The 25,062-nt window shown below is 36.3% G+C and overlaps 1 protein-coding gene across 1 annotated transcript; it reads left to right on the top strand.

Moving 5' to 3' along the window:
- The first annotated feature begins 15,692 nt into the window (after positions 1 to 15,692).
- LOC110788204 (protein ALTERED PHOSPHATE STARVATION RESPONSE 1) lies at positions 15,693 to 22,008 on the top strand. Its single transcript, XM_021992837.2, has 4 exons — positions 15,693 to 17,542; positions 17,649 to 17,812; positions 18,954 to 19,177; positions 20,935 to 22,008. The coding sequence occupies exons 1-4, from the start codon at positions 16,012 to 16,014 to the stop codon at positions 21,674 to 21,676; spliced, it is 2,661 nt and encodes an 886-aa protein (XP_021848529.2). The 5' UTR covers positions 15,693 to 16,011; the 3' UTR covers positions 21,677 to 22,008.
- Positions 22,009 to 25,062: the final 3,054 nt, after the last annotated feature.

Raw genomic sequence — 25,062 nt, 5'->3', positions numbered from 1 at the left:
TCAATTATAAATTTATATGAGCTTTAAATTTTAATTAAATTTGTATGTTTCCGGTTAGACTAGAAATACATTTTTATGTTTAAAATTAGTAAAGCATATGAATTTATTGGTTTGAGTGGGAGCCCTTTTTAGTCATAAACTCTTGATTAGGTCTACAAATCCTTAAGGTTAAAACAACTTGATTAGAATTAATAAGGACTGAATAATTGGTAGATTATTGGTGCCCTTGATTAATTGCTGCAAATGTTTACGTGATGCATAATGTGTTTTACTAACCAGCTATGTGGGCCATTCATGATAATGAATGGGTGAATGGTATATATTGTATATGTACTGTTTTGCAGGTTATGAAGTGACTAGTATGGCCCAAATAGGATAGAAAATATGGTCTGCGTACCATTAATTTGAATGTAATTGGTCTAAAGTACCAAAGTTGTTTTTCAATTCAAATATGGTCTGCGTACCATCAAATAGTTGTAATTAGTTTTAATTATAGCTTATCCTATTTGAAGAAAATGGTGCCTCCCACGGAGATTTTCGAGACGGACTTTGAAGTTAAAGCTTCAAGATGAAGTCGGGCCATACTAGATCACATTTATCTTATGCATGCTTTAAGTTATTTATTGCTTTAAATATGTCTTAATTATGCATGAGATTGTGGCTTGATTATGTTGCATGATTAAGGATTTTAGTTCACTTAAAATTTAACCAACATAGTAAGAGCCTTAAGTTCCAAACTTAAAAATTGAGTTAAAAGGTGCCATGCCAAAATATACACTTGCTTGGATATCCTTTACATCAATCTAGTAATAGTTTTCGCTCAGCGAGGTGTTACTTATTGGTCCTAAAGGGGCAAGGTACACAAATAATTGTGAGTACATGTTAGTTTTGGTGAAACTCAACGATATAAGTAAGGAGTCCTTTTATGTCGTGGCAAAATCGATAGGTTTACCTAATAAGTTCTTAGACGTACCTATCAACCAAGAGTAGTTTCTAGACTATTAGCAAAAGGCTTTTGCTTACCTAAAATGTTTTAGAATTGAGTCGACAAACTGTGCTTAATTCTTCAATGGTTTTAGGGTCTTGGAATCATTTTATTCACACCTGCCGGAACACATAATTCGAATAAAATGCTAATGACTTGTTTAAATTGCATGATTGCTTTCATTTTCAAGTTATTATTCATGATAAATGTTTAGACTTTGCATGCTTCAATGTATGTTTTAATTATTGTTTATAATTAAATATCTTGCACTGCAGTAAATCCTTTTAGAAAGGTAACAGTAAATTTCCTCGATTGGTAGTGAATCCAAGAACGATTCACGGAAATGAGAGAAAGTGAGCAATTTAAAATGTACGTTTCTTATAGCGACTTTTATGGTTGTTTTCGAACATCAAAGTCGAATGGCAAACCAATTGGTGCTTGTGAATTCAAAATACACCGTAGTTTTGAGATCATAAAGCAAAGAGTTTAATACGCTCAGCTTTACCAATGGTTAACAACCTAATATCTTTGTCCATTTAATTCTCGAATGAGTCTAGTCCCTAGACATTCGAATAGATCGATGCTTAGAGAACTTTAGAAGCTTCTGGTAAGATCATCTAGTTGAAACTTAATATTCAACATAAATTAAATGGTAAGAACCTTGTTGGGGTGACATTGGACATGTCTAACAAAGTATAAAAGTCAACACTAAAGAATTCAATTCTTAAGACTATAAGAAAGGGTACAAGAAATAGGAAAACGAGGAACAAATGAAAGGAATTTACGATTCCGTTTCTACCTATAAGTTTATGTTTAAAGAGAAGTGACCTAGCAATCAAACTTCCTTGGTATATATCATATACCGCTTGAGGTTCTTACTTCGGTAATAACTCAAACAATGGAAGCTAGGATACACTAATGACCTACAAGTGGGAAATGAAGCATGGCAATGCTACATTAGTTGTAGGGTCATCTAGTTTGTTTTAAGTCCTTTCGAAGGCTGGAACTTAATGGCTATTTTGTTCCATAATCAGCATACCTAAATTTCTGTTTTTCAAACACAGAAAGACTCACATTCAAGAAAAACAAAAACAATGTTTGTTTGTTTATTTGAATGAAATGGTCAATTACAGGTTGAGTCAATATGCTTGATTAAAACAAACAACTCTTTAAAGAACTTTACTAGGTTCAAATCAAACCCTTGATTTGAGTTCCACTAATCTTTGGCATTGTTGCTTAGACCATATCAATAAGTTAAACTTCAAAAGCTCTATTTTGATGGACTTTTGAAAGTTCATTGATTTCTAGATCAATTTAAGACGACTAGTCTTACTTGTTGAAAGTAACAAAAGATATGAACTATTGTTAGAACGCCTAGACAATAGAGTTCAAAGCTAAAGAAAGATTTTATGACTTTATTATTTCACATGGACATGAGTGAATATAGGTTTATTTACTCAAATGTGATATAAGTTGAATCTGTTTGGCTAGTTCAAAGATTCAGAAGTATAAAATCTACTTGGCAAGAAATCATAAAGATCTAGGTTAGATCATGTTGATGATTACTTGAGACCAAATATGATCATCAATGATTGTGTGTTGCAATTTCACAATCTAGGTCCATAAGATATGGCATATCTTAGTTGGAATAATCGAAGTCAATTAGTACTTGATTTGATCAATGATGGATCATAAAGAATTTTCCTATAATTTCTAAAACAAAATGCTCAACTACCACCAAACTAAACCAAATTCGTCAAAGCTATTGAAAAGTAATTTCAGAATATCTTTTCATAATATATCTAAAGAGTTCCTAAACTCAGTGGGAGCTTAGTGTTTGTTATTCAACAAACTAAGGCCCAAGTATAGATATATGTTTCATTGTGATTTATTCAAATGAGATACAAGGGTATTGTTTCTACCACGAATTTTTGAGAACATAATGTTTGTTTGCTCGAAATAATGTCCTTTTGGAGATTCGTTTCCAAAATGACAAGTGGGAGAAAATAAACCTCGAAAGTTTTCGAGGCGAACAACAAACATAAACGGACATTCCGGAGGCTTTTCGAAGTGCTTCAGAAAATCCGAACTTATTCTTTAAGGACTTTAGAAGTGGCTTTAAAGAATAGACATCTCTTAGAAGACTTTACAAGTGCTTCAAGGAGAACAGAATATTCAAAGGACTTTCAAGTGGCTATTGATATTCTATTCTCCTTGAAGCACTTGTAAAGTCTTCTAAGAGATGTCTATTCTTTAAAGCCACTTCTAAAGTCCTTAAAGAATAAGTTCGGATTTTCTGAAGCACTTCGAAAAGCCTCCGGAATGTCCGTTTATTGTTTGATGTTCTATACCCAAGTAGGCATAGAATTCAAGTCACTGAAACTATGAGACTCTTCTATTAGATAGTGAAGAAACATAGAGATCAGGTCAATGAAACTATGAGATTCTTCTATTAAATAGTGAAGAAACCTACAACTTGCAGTCAAACTATTATCATGTAGATTAATGAGTTTGTGACTTGTAAGAAAGCTATGACGAAACCCAGATTCCCTAAAATGGTTAGAGGCCATATATAGACTCAAATGTTTTAAATGGTTAGAGGCCATAAAACATACTCAATGTTTTGATGACAAAATTGAAATTTTGTTGATTTGCAAGAATAGTTTCACACCTATTGGTTGCAAGTTTGTTTTAAGGATAAAAACCATCAAACATGGAATTGTGTTCACACACAAAGCTAGATTAGTTGCTAAAGGTTACAAGCAAACTCATGGCATGGATTGTGTTGAAACCTCATGCAAAATCGTAATGCTTAAGTCTATAATTAAAAGCAATGATTGCATATTGGTACATATGGCAATTGGAAGACAAAACATCTTCCTCAGTCAAATGTTGGAAGAAACTATGTACATGCTATGTCATAGGATTTGTGGATCCAAATAGATGCTTGAAAAGAAAAGCTAGTTTATAAAATCTAAGTACAGATTTAAGCAAGCAATTGGGAATTAGAAATATATTTTAGTGAAGCTAATAAGTATTTTAGTTTCATAAAATATACATGATTCTTATAGATATATAAGAAGTTTAGTGGGAGTACTTAAAACTTAATTGGTCCTATGTGTATTACACACATATCTCTCTATTGTGAAATAACATTCAAATGCTAATGACTTAGATTTGAAATTATTCATCAATGATGGACCATGGCGAAACTTAGTACATACTGGGTATTAAGATCTATTTACAAAGATCTTATGATATTGTTTTGGATTAAGTAATGGCATTTACTAAATCAAACACGAAAGTCTCCATTGGAGATATTCGACCCATGTGAATAAATCTAAGTAAAGGATGTTTGAACTATGTATAAGCATTTACTAAGTTAAACATCAAAGGATCTAAATAAGATTCTTAACCTATATTATATGTCAAAGAATTTAGCTGAATTTAGTATCTACTGAAACTAGATAAGCTAAAGTTACATGAATAGAATTCAATTGGGAATTATTCTGCAAAAGAATTTATCATGTATGATATAATATGAGGATCGCCAAAAACGTATCGTATGACTTTAGCCATGACGAACATATACCAATCTCTATTGATCTAAGTAAAGATCAACTAGATTGAGATCAAGAATACTTATGGTACTTGAAAAGGTACATAGGAATAGTTCTTAATTCAAGGAAATAAAGATATGCTAAATATTGATGCTACACGCATAAACACTGGCAAAGGATCAAGCAAGACCCTTTGGAGTTAACCATTGATAAGGACGAGCTATAGAGCATCGTGTTTTGAAAATGGCAACATGGGTTGGAGACCATGAGTTGTTGCGTGGGAAATTAAAATAATAATTTCTATGTTCTAAGATATAGTTGGAGAGTCTTCCACATATCTATGAACTGCTTGGATAGGTAAATCCAAACAAAGCGTCACTAGCAACCTATACAATTGAAGTAAAAGTAATTATTGCCTAAGAAGCAATAAAACAGGGTTGTTTAAAGTTCTTCACTGAACTTGGGTAGATCACCTATCTGCTGGCTTGATGGTTCTTCATTGAAAAATGCGTAGAACCACTCTTGAAGCAAGAAAAACGTCTGCTAACTTGATGGTTCTTCATTGCAAAATGAGTAAAACCACCATCGAAGTAAGAAAGACTAGATCACATAATAAACAAACTCGAAAAGATCTTATCATCATATCTCAAAGAACATTCGATGAAAAGGATGTTAAGATTGGCAAAGCATGATAACTAAACCTATGCAACAAGTGAGAAGCAACACTCACGTTGTAGCACTGGAAATCAAGCATAGCTTTGAATTCCATGAAATGTTTTAAAGATGGGTTAGAGGCCCATGGTTGTAAAACATTGGGGTTGAACATTTATCATATATGAAATGTATTTTCATATTCCATTTAATCTTGGTTTAGTATTAAATGATGAGTCCCTTCAAATTTGACGAAATATTCAAGATAGACTGTCAGGACCAGTCCAGTGACTAAGAAATGTCTATCAAGTGAACTTGAATGTCAAAGGTTGAAAATGGTCCCTAGTCGGAGTTTTCTATAAAATTGGACGCATAGAAAACGTTAGACGACTAGAATGCAAGATGACTAGTAGTTCTGTTTCTTGAACTATGTGGACATGGCAATGTCATAATCATTTGCATAGATACTTACTTTGGGAAGACTAGTATCGGACAAGACCTATGAAACTTTACTGTAAGAGATGAAAATCTGTCATAAGTAAATTTCATTAAAATTATTAGACACTAAGTCCTCAATACCTGAGTGATTTGAGGTTACTTGTTTGAGAACTGGTTGCTTTGACGTTGACCAACCGTCGCACCATAAAAGGAGGCTATAAAGGCAACGCTCAGGTAATCACCTATCAAACGAAGTCTAATCTCAAGATCACAAGATTGGGATTGTCCTCCCATAAATCGGGATGAGATGCTTAAAAGTTGTACAAGGCCACTCGGAGAGCTAGAAACTGTGAAATGCATGGCCGTGCTCGGATGAATCATAGGCTATGATTATCTGTTTATTTGATCAGTTGAACTCTGAAACCGAGAAATACCTCTGGACATAATAAGGATGACAACTCTTACCTTATGTTCAAGAGCAAGCATCGAGCGACAAAGGAATTAGGAAATGCACACTTGTCCCTAAGGACAAGTGGGAGACTGAAGGAAATAATGCCCTTGGTCCAAGTATGCATTCTATGTTAAGTCTAATAAATGCGGTTCAGTATTAATTAACAAGTTAATAATTCAGTGAGATCAAGTGAGCTGAATGCCTAGCTAGAGGCCGCTTCAGTTCAAGTGGAATTAATGATATTAATCCACAGCTTACTCTTGACTGAACCCGTAGGGTCACACAAATAGTACATAAACGGATCAAGTATTTAATGGCATTAAATACTCCATCTATGGATATTCGGAATCGACGGATCTTGGTTTCAGTGGGAGCTGAGATCGTCACAGGCAAGAAATGAATACTCCGGAAACGATGATATTGACGGAAACGGAAATATGGATCGTATCGGAAATATAAATATTATCCAAGTCGTAGATGTTGCCGGAACGGAAACATGGTACATATCGGAAAATATTATCGGAAATGGAAATATTGCCAGAATCGGAAATATTATCGGAATCGGAAAATAATTCTGGAAACGGAAATATTAAATATTTGTTCGAAACGGAAATTGATTCCGGAATCGGAAATATTAAATATTGTTCGTATCGGAAATGAATTCCGGAATCGGGAATTTAATCGGAAGCGTATCGTACGAATTAGTATCGCACGAGGCCCGCTAGACGAAGGCCCAGCACGAAGCCAGGCCGTCGCCCAGCGAGCCAACGCACACCAGCGCATGCCAAGCCTCGACCAGGCCCAACGCAAGGCCAGGCCCAGCCAAGGCCTTGGGCGCGCGCGCGCGGAGCACGGCAGTGGGCCGAGCGCTGTGCGCCTAGCGTGGGCCGCAAGGCTTGCGCGGGTGTACGATGCTCGTGCAAAGCTTGTGCGGGAATCCTGAAGCAATCGGGATTCAAAGTATGATTAAATCCTAAAACTATTAGATAATAATTATTTAATTAGAGTCCTAGTAGGGTTATAATTAAATAAATTAGTATCCTAATAGGATTCCAAAACCCTTTCCATAACTCTATAAATAGGTGCCTAGGGTCACATATTTTCATAGATTATTCAAGTATTCAAAGTGAGTTTTTGAGAGAAAATTCAGACACATTTCTTGACTATAAGTGCCGAAAATCTTGAGTACCTTAAGGGCGATTCTAGTTGGTCAATCTTAAGGCGGATCCGGACGTGGTGTGGACTATCTACGGAGGGACGACACTTGGAGTCCTAAAGACTTGTTCTTGTTCGGTTCGGGCGCAGCTAGGGAAGGCACGCAACAAAGAGTATGCATCTAAACTATGCTATATGATTATGTGTAAATAATATGTATTCCTGGCTAAATGGTTTTTCCGCATGATTTATGAATTGTCATATGTATCATAACCTAACACCCGCCCCATCCCCACCCGTCCCGCTTGATACTCGTCAACCCTATCCGAATATCATTCCCTACGTGAATTGAAAATTTTAAAGAACATAAAAAGTTGAACAATATTTTTTATGCGTTTGGATTGGTTTGTAGTATGTGATATTATGAATTAAGGCAAGACTTTTAATTTTATGTGTTTGAATTTTTTTGTTATGGAAGTTACTTTTTTCCATAATGTTGGCAAAATAAGAAAAACAAGGTGGGTATTGACGCGGATATGGGGCGGGGATGAGATGGGGATGGATTCCCAGATCGGTGGTGGGGCGGGGATGGATTTTAGTTTGTACCCGTTGGGGCGGGGATGGGAATGAATTTTGTACCCGCAAATGGGTGATGGGGCGGAGATGGGGATGGAAATTTTAGGTGGGGATGGGGATGGAGTGACATACATCCGCATCCGCCCCGCCCCATTGACATCCCTATCATTTTCATGTCATGTCAACAAGTAAGACCCATGTGTCTTAAATTAATCAACTTTCAAAAATCAATGTCATGAAATCTTAGAATGTTGTCTTGTTGATATGGTCATATGACGTTGCCAAAGATATGTGGAACACAAATCAAAATATTTGATTTGAACCTTCTGAAGTTTGAGTGTCAAGACAATTGTTTGTTTATTAATCAATCATATGACTCAACCCATAAATGACCATTTCATTCAATCTAACATTCAACGATTGTTTTTGTTTACTTTGAATGTGAGTCTTTCTGTATCAAAACAGAAATTGTTTATGATGATTAATGAAACAAAATGCCATTAAGTTTCAGCCTTTTTGAAGGACTTTAAAACAAACATATGACCCTACATCTAATGTAGCACAACTTTGATTCATTTTTCACTTGTAGGTGATCAATAACCAGACTTAGCTTTCAAATTTGAGTTCTTAGCAGAAATTAGAACCTCAAGCGGTAATCCAATACCATAGGAGTTCAATCGTTAAGTCGTTTCTCTTTAACATGAGCTTCAAGGTAGAAATAGAATTTTGAATTCATTTATTTCGTTCCCATTTCCTATCCTTTTAGCACATTTTCTTATAGTCCAAAAGACTTTACTCTTTGCTCGATCTTCTTACATTGTTATGTTTACAAAGTCCCTTTCCTTTTATTAATTTTGAATGACCACATCCAATGATTCTAGTTCATTATTGAATCAAAAGGAACTTGGTTGTTAACTATTGGTAATATATGAGTCTTTAACTCAATACTTCATTATTCCAAAACTACCCAGTATTCTGAATATATGAGGTCCAATTGGTCTACCATTCACGTTTTAGTTGAAAACAACCATGAAGATCACTATAAGAAATGTTACATCCCAGATACTCTCTCAGTCTCCTTTACTTTGAGAATTGCTCTCAAAATTATTTACCAATCGATCAAGAAAATATCGCAGTTCTATTACCGAACGCAATAAAGTTGAAGATTTACAATTATATGCATTATAATTCATATTCTACAAAATGAAATAGCAAATAAAACAGGTATCATACTTTAATAACTTGAAATAAAAACATTCATGCTATCATTAAAGCTATTAAACATTTCATTCATGCAATAAATACATAGTCCAAAATGAGTGAAACGATTCCAAGATCCTGAAAGTCTCTAAGTCTTAAGCATGATTTGTCTTGTCTTAATCTTTGAAGATTTTAGGTAAGAAAAATTAATTGCTAGTAATATCCAAACTACTCTTGTTAACAAGTTAATGCCATAACTTATAATTTGCCACAACGTGTACCAATGTTGCTTGAGTTACAACAACAATCAACGTGCTCCTTTGGGATGCCTTACCATCTAGCTAGGAATAGTAAAATAGCACCTTGCTTTGGCGTAAACCTACTATCTTAGGTTCGGAGATTTTTGTAAGTGCTTGATTTGGAAGGCAATTTCAAACTCAATGTTCTTTGGACCTAGTTTTTTATATGTTGATTTGATTATTTAGTGAACTAAATCCTTAATCAAAACATAAAACAACATACACATGCATAATATACATACACCAATATATAAAATCATATGTAAATTTGGTGAACTAGTATGGCCCCAATTATTTGGTCTTGAAGCGTCCAATCTTCTCTTCACTTTGTTAGCTTGGAACCGTCTTGAAATTCATTCAAAAATGCTAACTTGTAATTTCAAATAAATTGGAAGTACTTGAACTAATAATCTAATTATTACATCAAAACTTCGTGGTACGTAGACCATATTTAAAACTTTACATTCGAAGATAAAATGGTACGCATACAGTATTTAACTATCCTAGTTGGGCCACACTAGTCAACTGCAACACCTGCAATACATAATAATATATACATGCATTCACCCATTCATATCCTACAACGAATGGCCCAAGTAAACTTTGCAAGTATTTACATGATTAATTAAAATCACGTTCACGTAAACGCGTCCTAAATGATTAATCAATTCAAAATTATTAATCCTTAGAATTAATCTAATAAAAAATTAATTTAATTAAAATAAAATGCCATACGAAATTTAATTAAAGAAATTATTAATTTAAATAATTTCATTGAAACGGCTCGCACTTAAACCAATATTTAATTTTGACCTTTTAATTTTAAATATTTAAACTCGCAGCCCGACCCAAGTCAAATAAAATAAAATAATGAAAAAGTCCACTGTTATCCCCTTCGTGCAAAAGTAAGCCCAAAGCCCAAAAACTAGGCCTTGAAATAAAACGAAGCAAAAATGCATAATTTGATGCATCATGGGCTACGCACGCGCCCAACCCAAACGATGTGATGTGCATCGCACTTGTCGCACAAGATGCAGGCCGCAAGGCCCACGCCCCATGCAACATGGCAGCAACGCACAAGGCATGTTGGCGCGCCAAGTGCACGAGCATTGCTCGTCGCTGCCATCGATGCTTCGCTGCGCTTGGCCAGCGCACGTTGGCACGCCAGCTCTCTCGCTGGTGCCGCATCGCTGCGCCTTGCGTGCATGAGGCTCGCCTATAGGCTTCGCCCAACCCTTTCACACTGCCACACACAGCAGGCAGCAAGCCAAGCCCATGCGCGTGTCAATGCTAGCTTGTTGCCCTGCCCCTCGTCCTGTTGGCTTGCGTGTGCTCACAGCGGGGAACGAAGCCAAGCCACATGCACACACCACACATGGACAACTGCCACCGAGCGGCTTGCTCGTCCAACGAGCATCAAAATATAATTTAATGTTACGAAACGTAATTTGCACCAAAAATATTTTTCATAATATTAACAAGTCCAATCGTTTTGATTACCAAAAATAATTAAAATGGGCGATTTAAATAATTTCAAACAATCCAATTAATGAAATTAATAAATCTAGGATAACTTATATTCAAATTTAATGAACGATAAACATCAAAAAAAATTGAATAATCATGATAAACCAATCCAAACATTTAAATCGTTCCAAACACTTAAATTTTACATTTTTATCGAAAATTGGTTTAGGTGAACGATTAAAATTAACGAATCCATTCAAAATTTTAATCCTTCAATTTTTAAATAAGCCATTTAAACATGAAATCATATTCCCTTCTCACCTAAATAAAATTTTTGATCTAACTAATTAATAAAAATATTTTTCGATCAAAAATCATTAATTTAGGTTAAATTGCGATTACAGTTTATAATTAAAATTTATGAACGAAAAAATTATCATAGGTTCATACTATTATAAAAAAATAGTAGGACAAAGTTTCAATTAATTATAAATTTGCTCATATAATTAATAAAAAAACGCATCAAAATTAATGATTTAATTCATTAAACAACAAAACGCCCGAAAACTCCAACTTTGGAGCCTGTTTTTGACATTCTGGTCTCATGAGTTGATTTTAAAATACCGTTTCCAACTAGATTAGGGTAATAAAATTAGAAATTCCGACACTTTACGAATTAAGAACCCTTTTCGATCTACGATTCATCCAATAATCAAGAAAATTTCGAAAATAACCCAAAAAATTCAGAAAATTTCGAAAGCACATAAAAATATGAAAAGTGCTAAAAAGTACTTAATTCGCATGAAGCTCATGATACCACGGTAGGGATTTACAGTTAAACGAATAACATGATAGCGGAACAATCCCAAAGCCAAGAAACATGTATAAAGTACAAATTAAGAAATACATACGTTTGTAGCGTGTTTTCCCGTTTAGTCTACGAACACGAACAAGAACTCCAATTGTAGTTCCTCTAATTGGTTCACCGACATGTTCAGATCCGCCTTGATTCCGTTAGCTTAGAACTTCCACAAGGTATTTTGATTTTTGGTAAAAAAACTCACTTTGAGGCACAGAGAGGATTAGGGTTCTCTAGGTGTCTATGGTTCGAGTATGAATAGTTGGATGGAAAACAACAAGTTAGGGATTGATGTTATAACCCTAAAGTTATAACACCAACAGGCCAAGGCACTAAGGCCAAGACCGACCATCAACTCACTCAAGCCCATACGCGCAGCCACACAAGCGTTGGGCCTTGTAACGCGTTGTGTGCGCTGCTGCTACTTCTGTTCCGTGTGTGCGCGCCCAGCCGAAAGGCTTGGGCCTTGCTTGTGCACACAAGTATTCTGCTGCGTTGCTTTGCGCGCTGCGCTGCCGCCCATGGGCCTTGAGTGCCTCGTGCACTCGACTCGTGGGCTGCCCTTCGTGTTGCGTATTAATTTATCTTGCGATAATTTATTTATCGTATAGTACGATACGATCCAACGTCGTACGATACGATAATTCGTTTCGCCTAGCTTATGAATATACGTAATACGATATACGATTCCGATCCAACGTCTTATCATATATTTATGTTTTCCAAACCAACTTCTCAGAAAGCCATTAAATGAATTTTTGATTCATTTAATCCGGTGATCTGCTTTATGTCATTGGTGTGACCTTGTAGGTTCAGCCAAAAGTAAGTTCTGAGCCTACTAAGGATTAGTACTCACTGATTGGAAACATTGCTCCAGCTAACTGTTACGATCACTTGATCTTATTGAATTAATTATTCGTAATTAATCTTAACCTTAGTATTGGACCAATGCACCTTGGGTGAAGGACATATTTCCTTCATCAAATACTTTTATTTTGAGTATTTATTTCAAGTATGGATTTCAAGTACTTAAAGATTTTTGAAAATTTTGAATTAATGGTTTGTGGGCCTGTAATTGTTCCAAGTTGTATAGACTTTAATTCCATATAAGATTTTGTAAAGCATGTTAATTAGTAATAGTTAAGTACCGATGTAAAATTCTGATAATATCCTTAACCATTTTCATGGTGGCGGTAATGCCTTGGTAATTCCTTTTATTTATTAAAGAAAAGTAGTTTTGAAAAGCAAGAAATTATTAGGGTGTTACAATAAGGGCATTCGAGTTAACATTTCTCTCTGTCCAGATTCGTCCTACAACCTCTAATGTGACCTTCGTCTCCTCTTCTTCTTCACCTTCAACTATCCATTCTACCTCCTGGTCGCTTTCCTCCTTGTAGGATTCGCGTTGCAGGGTTGGTGGGGTGAAGTTTTCACCTGCCATAGTTGTCAAGAGTAGTAAAAACTTGAGATAATTCGAGCATGAAGCCTCCGAGAACGAAGGAAAACCTAGCAAGAAGTTAGAGGTACCCTCCCAAGAGAAAAAACCTTAGAGGGAAAAAAATCCACCAAATTCATTTTAAAACTTTGCTTATTTCAAAATCTTCTAATGATAACAACTTACGTTACATAAACACATCCACAAATGCACATAGAATTAAGCCTCTAAGTGTGTTGTTGTAAAATTTGTGGAAAGATATCGACTCAAAATTTTAAAAACCTTTAAATAAATTTCTATTCTAGAATGAATATAAGTTTATTTACCGTTACTGTTAAGTTTCATTGGGCCAGGCAAAATTCCAGTGAATGACCCGGTGAAATTGAATTGTCCATGATCGAAGAGTTTGATCACACACAATCCTATCAAAATAAAAAGTTAAATCATAAAACCAAGTGGTGATAGATCGATAGAGTAGTACACTAAAATCATACAATTATGGTACTCCTTAACTTGCTAATTGCTATCGGCTAACAAACGGATAACTAATTAACTATTGTACATGTATGGTTACAATAAACTCGTCTTCTGTTGATCCTCTTCTAGTTTCTCCATGTTTTCTTCACTAGCGGTCGTGTAACCCAAAGCTTATTTCGAGTTGTTGACACGTCTAGGGTGTAGGAGTACTATTTGGAGAAGGGGAGTCATTGAAAGCAAGGGAAGCGCAAATGCTTGGTTAAATTAGTCATAGACTTTTTTTAAGTCTCTGCAATATTCAATTCAAGTGTTTTTCTGCGTTCTAGGGATTGCAAAAGAGAGTATTCCGTATGAGATTTGATAGTCACCCAATTTCATGAAAATAACTCCATTTGAAAATTAATTGGATGTTTCCTAGCAATGCAGAAATTGTAGATCGCTAAGGAGTGGTCGTTTTACATGCATTTCTAATGCATGTTTCTTGATTTCTGTGTTCATGAGAATTTAACAAATACAAAAGTTAAAAGTTAGTGTCATGTTTTAAATCAATACACATTTTCAGGTGAAACTAACTTGGTGCACTAAAATGTGAGAGGTATAGCCACAACAATCGAGTGCACCTTAGATGCTCTTTTTAGTCTAGAGTAACTCAAAAACAAAACTATTTCATACTTGTAATACATACTACGATCCGTAGTAGTTTGATCTATCGTTCATTCGTATTGTATTATTTGGGAACATGCTCACATAGTAGTCATCTTCAAGCTTTTTTCCTAATTTATGTTTCCACGGTAATTAAGAAAATTCAAAAAGGTAGTTGGGCTTGTGTGAGTATGAACTTTAGATAAAATTAATATAGGGATTTATTTGTAAGAACATGTGTTATGAACCCACATTTGAGTTGGGATTAGTTGTCTCACGTGGAAAACTAAGAAAGAGAACGACTACCATATAATATTGGTGGATTACTCCCTCTAATTTCAATTAGTTTTAGGATGAAATATTATTAGGTTTGTATGTGACCAGACTCTCCTTTAGCATGGGCTCGGCTTGGCCCAATTAATGATCAGAATGTTCAATCCCATCAATATTATATCTTTAATTCTTTGTACTTTGTTACGGGTAATTCGCTAAACATTAATTAACGTTTATTTTGTCATAGAAAAATCAAGTACTCTCGTGATGTTTTTGGTGCTCAAAGTTCACAAAAAGGCAGTCAATTTGGGTAAAATGAAGTTAGGCGAGTTAGCAGTAAACGGAAGACAATACGAAAGTTTGTGTTATGCGGGGAACAAATCGATGATAAATTTTGACCAAAACAAAGCGGTTAAGGAAATACTGCAGCGGCAACTAACGTCAAAGGACTGAATCAGTCACGACTCATAATATTGTAAATATGCACAATAATAATACATACTTCGTACAAGTCTCACACTTTTACTTACCAAGTTACTATCATTCAAAAAATGTACTACTAAAAGTCTTGATGATGAATACTCCATATCTCCCTCCTAAAGTTGGAATCTAAAAACATAAGTGGCGATTTCATAATAATATCATATTAAATGTAAAATGATACTCTGTACTCTAATAATAAAATGAACAAAATACTTGATAAATATGAGGCTCATTACTTTCGAATTGAAATCGTCAAATCATAGTAAACCATCAATATTTGATAATATCTCATGTTTAATTGTCAAATATTATAAGGTGAAGAGAGCCACTTATAATGATAAATAAAAGCCTGGTAAAAGTATAATATCCGCAGTTCATCTACCTCAATATGGATATATATTTTCGTTATTAGGCGTTAATACTGAGTAGTGGAGTACCTAATTGGCTAACAACATGTTAGTCACGTAACCTCTTCTAATTCTAACTAAACTTTTAAAAAATGAAAAATGCATGAAATGGTAGATAGATTACACTTACCACTTTGAAGTTGAAAGTTGAAACTGTTAAAATAAAAGTTAGAGAAAAAGACACTGCCCAAACTCCCCAAAGCACAAAAAAGACCCCCTTCTTCTCCCCACTTCCCCCCTTAACCCCAGTTTGTTTTTCTTTTTTATACCCCAATAAAAAACAGTACAAAAAAAATTGATTTTCTTATCACTCAAATAATAATAAATTGAAAAAAAAAGTACACTTCCACTCACTGAATAAAATAAAAATTAAAAAAAAGAATAAAAAATGGTTATTACCAAATCCCCCAAAAATCACCGACGATAATGCTCTCATCTCTGTGCAACAGCAGCAGCCTTGGTTCTGCTATATCCCGACGACACTCTCCCCGCTGTCAAAGATTCTCTCCTTCCTCCTCTCTTACTTTCTCTCTCTTTTTCTCTAACCCTAAAATCATGATTCTCTCTCCTCAGATCTCTCCTTAATTCTCCCCAATTCCTTCCATTTCTTCCCTCTCACTATTTTATTTCTTATTAAATTCAAAATTAATTATATGGGGTGTGCGAGTTCCAAACTCGACGACCTACCGGCGGTTATACTCTGCCGGGAAAGAGTCGAGTTTCTTTCTCTGGCGCTCCAACAACGGTATGCGTTTGCTGAATCCCACGTGGCGTACATCCACTCCCTTCAATCCGTTGGTGATTCTTTCCATCGTTTTTTTGACTCTCCCGCCGGAATTCAACCGCCGCCTCCGCTTCTCGACCTTCCTCCTCAACGCAAACTCGCTGAGCAAGATTTGCCACCGCCGGCGGCTGTTGCTGCTGATTCCGGTCATTTGTCTCACTCTAATTCTGGGTCTCACCTTCACTTTCACACGGATTCCGACGATGATGATGACGACGAGGATGATGATTCCGCTTCTGGGTCACTCCACCACCACCATAACCACGACTCTCCTCCCAGAACTGGTATGATGTATGAGGAACGCTCAGAGGGTGGCGCTGGTGGAAGAGACGGAGGCTTTATTCCGGGTGGCGGCGGATTTATCCAGGGTGGTGGTGGTGGCGGTTTTAGCCCGGGAAATGGTGGGTTTAACCCGTATATGTATTCAAATGCTGGAAATGGGTATCCTAATATGCAGATAAATTACATGAAGAAGCATGTGACACCGTCTGTATCATATGAACAGAGGCCTGTAAGTTACCAGACGGAGACAGTTCAATTTGGTGATCCATCGTCTTCTTCTACTAATTATTATGATTATTATGGTGGTAATAACAATAATAATAATAACATGAATACTAATATTAAAGATAGTAATGGGTATATGAATTATGGTGGTTTTTTCGGCGCGCCTGCCCCGCCACCGCAAAGAGACGGAGGGTATGGGGGTTGGAATGGTGGGCCGCCACCACCACCGCAAAGAGGCGGTGTATATGGGGGTTGGAATGGTGGGCCGCCACCACCAATGGGGCAAACTAAGCCGGCCCCGCCTCCACCCCCTCCTCCGGCGCCTTCGACTTCACCGTGGGATTTTATGAATTTGTTTGAGAGTATTGATAGTCATTATCCGCCTTATACCCCAAGTAGGGACTCTAGGGAGGTGAGAGAAGAAGAGGGGATTCCTGATCTGGAGGATGAAGATAACGAGCATGAGGTTGTGAAGGAAGTTCATGGGCATCAGAAATTTGTTGATGATAATCATGGTGGGAATGGTGGTGGTGGTGGTAGTGGTAGTGGTGGGGGTGGTGAGGCAAAGGGCGATTCGAAGAGAGTGGAGGAAGAGGTTGTTGGGGTAAGTGAGGGTGATGGCGGTTTGTATAGAGAGAGGCCTAGCGCATCGTCGCCTGAGAGTACCCCAGTAGAGTATGAGGTTCATATAGTGGAAAAGAAGGTGGTTGGTGAGGAGGGGAAGTCGGATCAGCAAGGGAAAGGCGGTGGAAGGCCGGGTTTTAGGAGTGTTTTCGAGGTTGTGAGGGAAATTCAGGTACAATTTGAGAGGGCTGCCACTTCTGGGGGTGAGCTTGCTAAGGTGCTTGAAGTGGGTAAACTCCGTTATCAACGAAAGAATGCTGCTTACCAAGGTTAGGATATTGCATTTTTACATAAGTACTTATTTTTTGGGTTATATTTGTTTCATGGTTGCTCAATTCGATTAATTTTAATTGACATTTGTTGTTTGTGGAACAGTTTCTACAAAGATGTTGAATGTAATTACTCCATCATTACCTTCATCGTCGAAAGACGAGGCTTCTTTAGTGGTTGATGAAGATGTGCAATTGCGATCAGTTAATCTTTCAGCTACCTTGCAAAAGTTGTATCTTTGGGAGAAGAAACTCTTTGACGAAGTAAAGGTATATAACCAGTCATTTTCACCAAATAGTCAGTATATGACCTTTGTTTTTTGCTTAATTGTACGTCATTCTAGATTTTTTATGGTAAATTATGTGCTATGGAATTCTGTTGAAGGTCATTGTTGGGTTCTATTTGGTGCTTAACGGTTGTTTCAGTTTGCTGAATATCAAAGATTAGTTATTTCCAATTTGGGGCTTTCTTTACAATTTTTTGATAAATTTGATGGCACTGCAAACAGCTGCTTCGGTTATGGTAGTGGCTGTCTATGTGTTGTGAGTTTTGACTGTTGCTACTATTCTAATTTTGCAATGTGTGTTTATTTAATAGGCATCATGAGATGGCTAGATTGTGAACTCTACAGAAATGTAGTTAGATAAAATGGTTTTGTGTTGAATTTTGTTTTGGCAAGCTATCACGAATTGGTATTGAGTTTGATTTTGGCAAGCAAATGTTACTTTGCAAAGTAGACTTCCGCAATTTCTAAATCAGTGCTTTCATGTTGACTGCGTCTTCCTATTATTTACATGGTCAAGAAATGTTCAAAATTAAAATTGGTCTGCTATTTTTTTCTTCATTCCATGCTTGCGAAATTTGGTCCACCCGGTGTGTAATTTTATATTCTAATTATGAATAATGAAGTCAATTATAAATTTTAGCTGGATCATTTTATTTTATTAAGTCCGCTATTCTTTTACATCGCCTTATTTTTTTGGTGGTCTTTAATGTATTCTTTTACTGGCTATTGTTAGTGTTTCCGGTTTTATGTGTACACGAGCAACCAATTTTATATACTTCGTATACAGTTAGTGCTTCCGTTTAATTGCTGTAATATGAGTATATAATACCGTAGGTCTGTAGTTGTTGCTAGAATAGAAACTTTTAGTTTTTGTCCTATCCCCCTACTACAAGGAATTTTTTTAGTGGAACTTTAGCGAGTTGTATGTTGTACAAAGTTTTCATATGTCCTGGCTTCATATATTGTTTTATTGAGGGTGGGGGAAAACTACGTCTACCTCTCAGTTTTATCGACACTTTTAAACTGCTGAGTCTGCTGTGATATTTTCTGCATTGATGGAATATGTAATTTGTTTGGTTCATCCCTGTACCCAACCGTCATATAATCGTACTTCCTCATCACAGGCTGAAGAAAAAATGAGGGTTTCGCATGATAGAAAAGTGGATAAATTAAAGCATTTGGTTGAAAAAGGTGCCGAACCCACCAAGATTGATTCAACAAGAAGCGTGGTGAGGAGTCTATCCACAAAGATAAGAATTGCAATTCAAATTGTTGACAAGATATCAGCAAAAATAAATAAGCTCAGAGATGAAGAGTTGTGGCCACAGTTGAAAGAGTTACTCCTAGGGTATGCGATTTCTTATCAAGTTCTTTGATCAACTCTTTGTTGTCTACATTGTTTAAGTTGGTTCACTTTTTGTGGCTTTAAGATAATTTTATCAGCAGGCATCATAAATTTAGCAGAAAGCTATTGGTAATACTTGCATAAATTTGGATTAAAACTTCCCCTCACTTGTGATTAAGTACCTTTTGTGTTTTTAAGGGTGGTAAGGTAACCACCTTTGGGAGAGGATGGGGCATTACTCCTGGAGCGTGCAATAAGTTCTTCCATCCACAGCTTTTTTCCAATAGTTTTTAATCACACCTTTTCAGTGCGTGTTCCACTTTGATAAATTAGCTAGGATTTGATATGTTGGTTATAGGATTGTTTTCTTGAGCTAGTCTCTCGGTTAAAGTATAGCAGCAGCCATGTACTACCAAATTTGGAAATGGTAGCCTGTTGGTCCTGCATTGTAGTTTGTCCCTCGAGGATGACTGGATTCTGGATAGCATAGTACCGTACTACTATTAGGAGATGGTTCCGGAGATAACTACACTCTCTCATGGATTTGCATCAACCCTACACTAGCCACTGCAGTATATTGCCGTGGCTTTCTGAAGATCAGTACTTCGTCATAAGAGAGGCCTATTAAATAATGACCTGATTTACATTACATCTTGTTACTTTTCAACCCCTATGCCTGCTTGTCAACTTTGTCCATCAAGCCCTGTCAAGGAACATGACTAGTCAAGTAGCGTTAATCTGTTCTCGGAAGGGTGGGGAGTTTTTGGGCGTGTCATCTCAAAGCGTTATTGAATCATAGACAGAGAAATCACTTATAGCAGATTTAACCTGCAGGCTTAGATATATGTACATCGTGTCCTTGTGTAGAGATGGGTTTGCAGTTGGAAAGAGTTCAGTTATTAAATTTTACTTGAGCAAGTTTAGCCTCTTTTTTTTATTGACGAGGTTTTCTTTTTTAAGTTAATAATAATGGTATTAAGAAGTGCTTTCTTTTTTTCTTTTTCAAAATTCATTTATTAGAGCCTTGAAACTAATGTAAAATTTGAGCAAGTTCAGCCACTAGGAATTTATACTTGAGAAGTGTTTTTTCTAGTTTTCGTTTTTAAGTGAATAAATTCCTGTTCATGGTTACCTGTGGTTGTAGTGGATTTAGACCATGAAAAGTTGCATATGCTATAGTAGAAAGCTTTGACGTTGTTGTATCAGTGAAATTTCGTTTTGCTGTAGATGTTTGTTCTGTGTTGACCTGTGTAGTGGTTGGTAAGGCTGCTGGATAGTGGGATTCACTATACTCCTGTGTTTGGTGGATTGACCAACATCTGTTCCTTGCTCCAAGTTCTTCAGATTGTCAAACTTTTGTTCTATGCTTTTGATCGTATTACTGATTTGGGTTGCGTTTTTTGACGAAGTACTTATCCCTATTTTTACTAGTCCTATATGTGTGGGCCTAAATTGTCTTCTACGAAGTTTTATTATTGCTACTAATTAACATCATCCTGAATCAAATATGGTAGGATTTTTAATCAATTAATTTGTATAATTATTTAAATAATTTCAAATAAGAACAATATTGACAGTTTATGGAACACCAAACTCCCCAAGAGTTGACTTATAGAATAGAGATTGATATGCTTCTAATGTTATTACTCGTATACTCAAATTTGATTAACTGCTGCGAAGTTTTGCTTTCCAATGACTTACTTAGTGGTGGGGCCTGCCTGATGACTAACTTTAATATTTATATTATTATCCTTGGTCAGTCTGAGTAGGATGTGGAAAGCTATGCTGGAGTGCCATCACAGTCAGTGTGAGGCAATTGATGGGGCAAGGGGTCTAGATGCAATTGCATTTCCTAGCAATCCGAGTGATACACATCTGGAAGCCTCGTTACAGCTTGAACACGATCTTCTAAATTGGACATGCCGGTTCACAGAATGGATAGGTGCTCAAAAGGGTTATGTAAGAGCCTTGAATCGTTGGCTTCTGAAATGTATTTTATATGAACCGGAAGAAACAGCGGATGGGATAGCTCCTTTCTCACCTGGGAGGGCAGGGGCACCTCCAATCTTTGTTATATGCAACCAATGGGATCAATCATTGGAAAGAATAGCAGAGACTTCTGAGAAGGAATTGGTTGATTCTTTACGCGTGTTTTCAATGATGGTTTTGCACTTGAGAGAACAAGATAAGGGAGAATTACGGCAGAGGATGACTGCAAATAGAGATATGGAAAGGAAAGTGAAGAACTTGGAGAGAGAAGATATAAAAATGCAGAAGAAGATGGTATTAGTTACAGCTTCTGGGGACTCTGATGGTGTGTCCTCGTTATCTGGGAATGTAGTTTACCAGAGTGACACAAGCAGCAAGGCTAGTTTACAGGCTGGTCTAAGGCATGTATTTGAAGCTTTGGATAGATTTACAACAGACTCAGTGAAAGCTTATGAGGAACTCCTTGAACGCAGTGAAGAGGTGTTACGGGAACATGGAGGAAATGTTTCATAAGCCTAGCCTTTGGCAGGTAAATCCATAATTACTTGAATTTTGTACCAATAGGACCTTTAGATGTAGGATTTGCTGGGTTGGGGAGACGCAAGTCTTGTCTTTGTAATTGCCCATAATTTAGAGATGCTACCGTACCGTACCGTGTATAGAAAATGTTAGGGATCACATAAGATCAGGTGTAACAGTTATTTAGTTGTACAGAATCTTGGACCTATTTATTACTCCACCCTACACCGATAGGAAGTTCTGGTGATTGAAATTTGTTGTCTTTAATTCCTCTAATAAACCAATCGATTATTATAATACAGATTTTGATGTTCATTTTACTTAAATCGGTGTAGTTTTACGAGTATGGAATTCCTCTGGGTTATTGTTACTCATTTAGTGAAGAAAGTAACTACGATGTCTCATGTCTCATGTCTGGGAATATTACGGTCTTACAAGCAACTAAGCAACTGGAACAGATGAGAGGACGAATGCATAACTCACAAGTCATATTCTCCAAACTCTCCCAAGGGAGAATGGAAAACATGATTATAATATTGAAAGGCAGTTAGAACTTCTCGACTCTTGGCTCATGAAAATGCTAAGCATAGCTACAACGATTAGCTCATCAATAGGATGAAAATTCACCTATCCTAATAACAAAAAACTTGATAACTGATGTTTTTTATTCCTTTTAAGGTAAGAACCCACGGCACCCACCGGAAGGGGGAGATAAAGGAAATTCCATCAAATGAGTCCCATGAGATTTAATCACTGTTAACAAAAAAAAGTTATGGAAGAACTATGTAAAAATGTCAAATGCGTATCAATAATGTCTTGGCCTAGTGGTTAAGAGGGTTGTGTACAATACGTCTCAAGTTCGAATATCCCGCCCTCATTTGTAAGTTATATTGCCCTCGTGGCTCATTCACACCCAAAAAAAATGTCAAATGCGTATAATATTATTCCCTCAATCCCTTTTTTGTTTGCCCCATTTAACGTTTTGGGTGCTCATTCATACCCAAAAAAACATGTCAAATGCGTATAATATTATTCCCTCGATCCCTTTTTTGTTTGCCACATTCGTCCCAAAAAAAATTGACTCATTACCATAAAGCTTATGGTACCACAACTTTACTCTCCCATAAAATATATTTGTCCCACTACTTTGTCGCTTCTCAATTCTACACAACCAAATTTTAATAAAATACTATTGTTGCATGAGGCAAAGGATTAGGGACGGAGGGAGTAGTATAGAACGAAAATATTTGGTATCGTTTGTTGTTTTCCGTTTGTTGTTTTCTGTTTTTTGTTTACTACAAACTTAAAACCAAAATATGAAAATCATAAAAGATGGTTTCAAAAGTTTATTTTGTAAATTTTCAAAATCAACATTATTACTTTAATTATGACTATTTTTAGTTTATGATTCAAACTAAATAGCTTTCAAAACTAAAAAAGTCCAGAAACTAGAAACTTACGATGATAACGAACAAACCGTAAACTTTTATAATGGTTGCCTGTATACGATAAATTTAAGTTTCATGTTCAAATACGCAATCTCCATTTGTAATACGTCCTAACTCATCGCACCAAAAAAGCAACATTCATAATCAAAAGGTTCTTAATTATTTACTACTAGGCTAGCCTGATACAAGGATGGAAAAAGCACGGTTCATCATGAGTACGAAGTTATAGACTGAGCTAAGGTCACCTTTTTGGTAAAAAAAAAGACAAGACACGGCATGATAAATAACATTAAATTGAGTGAATTAGGCTTCGGTACGAAAGCATTATGTGCCCAACACGAGGGCACGGCACGCGGGCTTGGGTTCGCCTAGGCCGTCCTTTTAAAATTTTCAGGCTAAATGATACACGTGGGCTTGGTATAGGCTCGCCACGAAGGACGGCCCACGACTAAATTTAGGTGTTCTATTAGGGCTGTCAAATCGGGTCATCAGATCGGTTTCGGATGGGTTATAAACAGTTCGGGTCACTTTGAAATCGGTTATTGTCGGGTCAAATTTTCTATTCGGGTCAACGATCGGTTCGGAAAACTTTGGTTCGGGTGAGGACGCGTCATAAATTATTTTGGATTGTACTCGGTTTCGGATCGGGTAACTTCGGTTCGGTTCAATCTCGGGTTCAATTAAAATTGGATCGGGTTTATAACAGTTTTTTGTCGGTTTGATTTGGTTCGGATTGAGTTCCGATCGGGTATATGTCGGATTCAGATACAATTTGATCGGTTTTCTTTCGGATAGGGGTCATGTCCAGATCGGCTAAGTCTTTGATTCCGGTCAATTTTGGGTCGGTGAGTCTCGGGTTCGGGTCAAGTTCAGATAGACGTACCTCGAATTTGAGTCAATTATGGATTGGGTTTGCGGTTCAATTTTAGACCGAGTTAAGTTTGTAATCTTAATTATTTTTCTATTAATCGAGTGATTCTCGAGTTTGCGATAAACTCTGGTCACTTTATTATTCTATAATTTCATGCCAGATAAATATTTTTGAGACTTATATTACGGAGTACTTTATTTCCAAATTATTTAATATAAATAGAACATATAATAAATCTTCACGTATCGAGTTAGATTTACATAGTTAATAGTTCGATTCGGTTACATTGAGTTAGATAATAACGAGTAATTAAATAGGATTCGGGTAAATTAGTTTGTTTTTACTGGCCCGACTTTTGTTTATCAGGTTAACTCGAGTCAGGTTATTTTCAGATACCGATTTAATCGGGTCGAATTGACAACAATTCGGTTGAATTCGGATTCGGATATTTAAATCGAGGATCGGTGTTATCGGGTCGGGTTGAGTGCGGTTGTTATCGGGTAAAATCAGTTTTCAGATTGCTATCGGAACGGATGTGGGTTCGATTCGATTAAAAGTTATCGGATGCAAATCGGGTTACGGGTCTCCTTAGGTTGTTGTCCGAGTTTTCAATTTACGGGTCAAATCTGATTTTGGGTCAACAACTGTTCAGTTCGTGTTGATTTTATTCTGACTATTTGTCAGATATATTCGGTTCGAATTTCAGTTGGTTTTGATCGGTTTTCGAGTCGGGTCACTTTTTGACAGCATCTATTACTATATACTAAAAGAGACACCAGAAATGACACGTGTCAATTCCTGGTGTAAAATTTTCCCGCCAAAATGCCTTTTTATTTTTTTACTTTAAAATAAATAAGTTACTGTTAGAATATATGAGAGTATATTTATTTGTTAAGAATATACGAGCATATATTTAGTTGATGTAAATAAGTTACGTAGATATTTTGTTACCTAACTTAGTCAAAGATCAGATAGTGCATAGTTAGAATCATGGCTGATTAGCCTCGAAATACTTTGTATATATTGTTGATTGATGGAATGAAATCCTCACGGAATTAAAC

Source organism: Spinacia oleracea, chromosome 4, assembly GCF_020520425.1.
Source record: "Spinacia oleracea cultivar Varoflay chromosome 4, BTI_SOV_V1, whole genome shotgun sequence".
NCBI classification, from domain to species: domain Eukaryota; kingdom Viridiplantae; phylum Streptophyta; class Magnoliopsida; order Caryophyllales; family Amaranthaceae; genus Spinacia; species Spinacia oleracea.
This window is presented reverse-complemented; position numbering and strand designations above follow the sequence as displayed.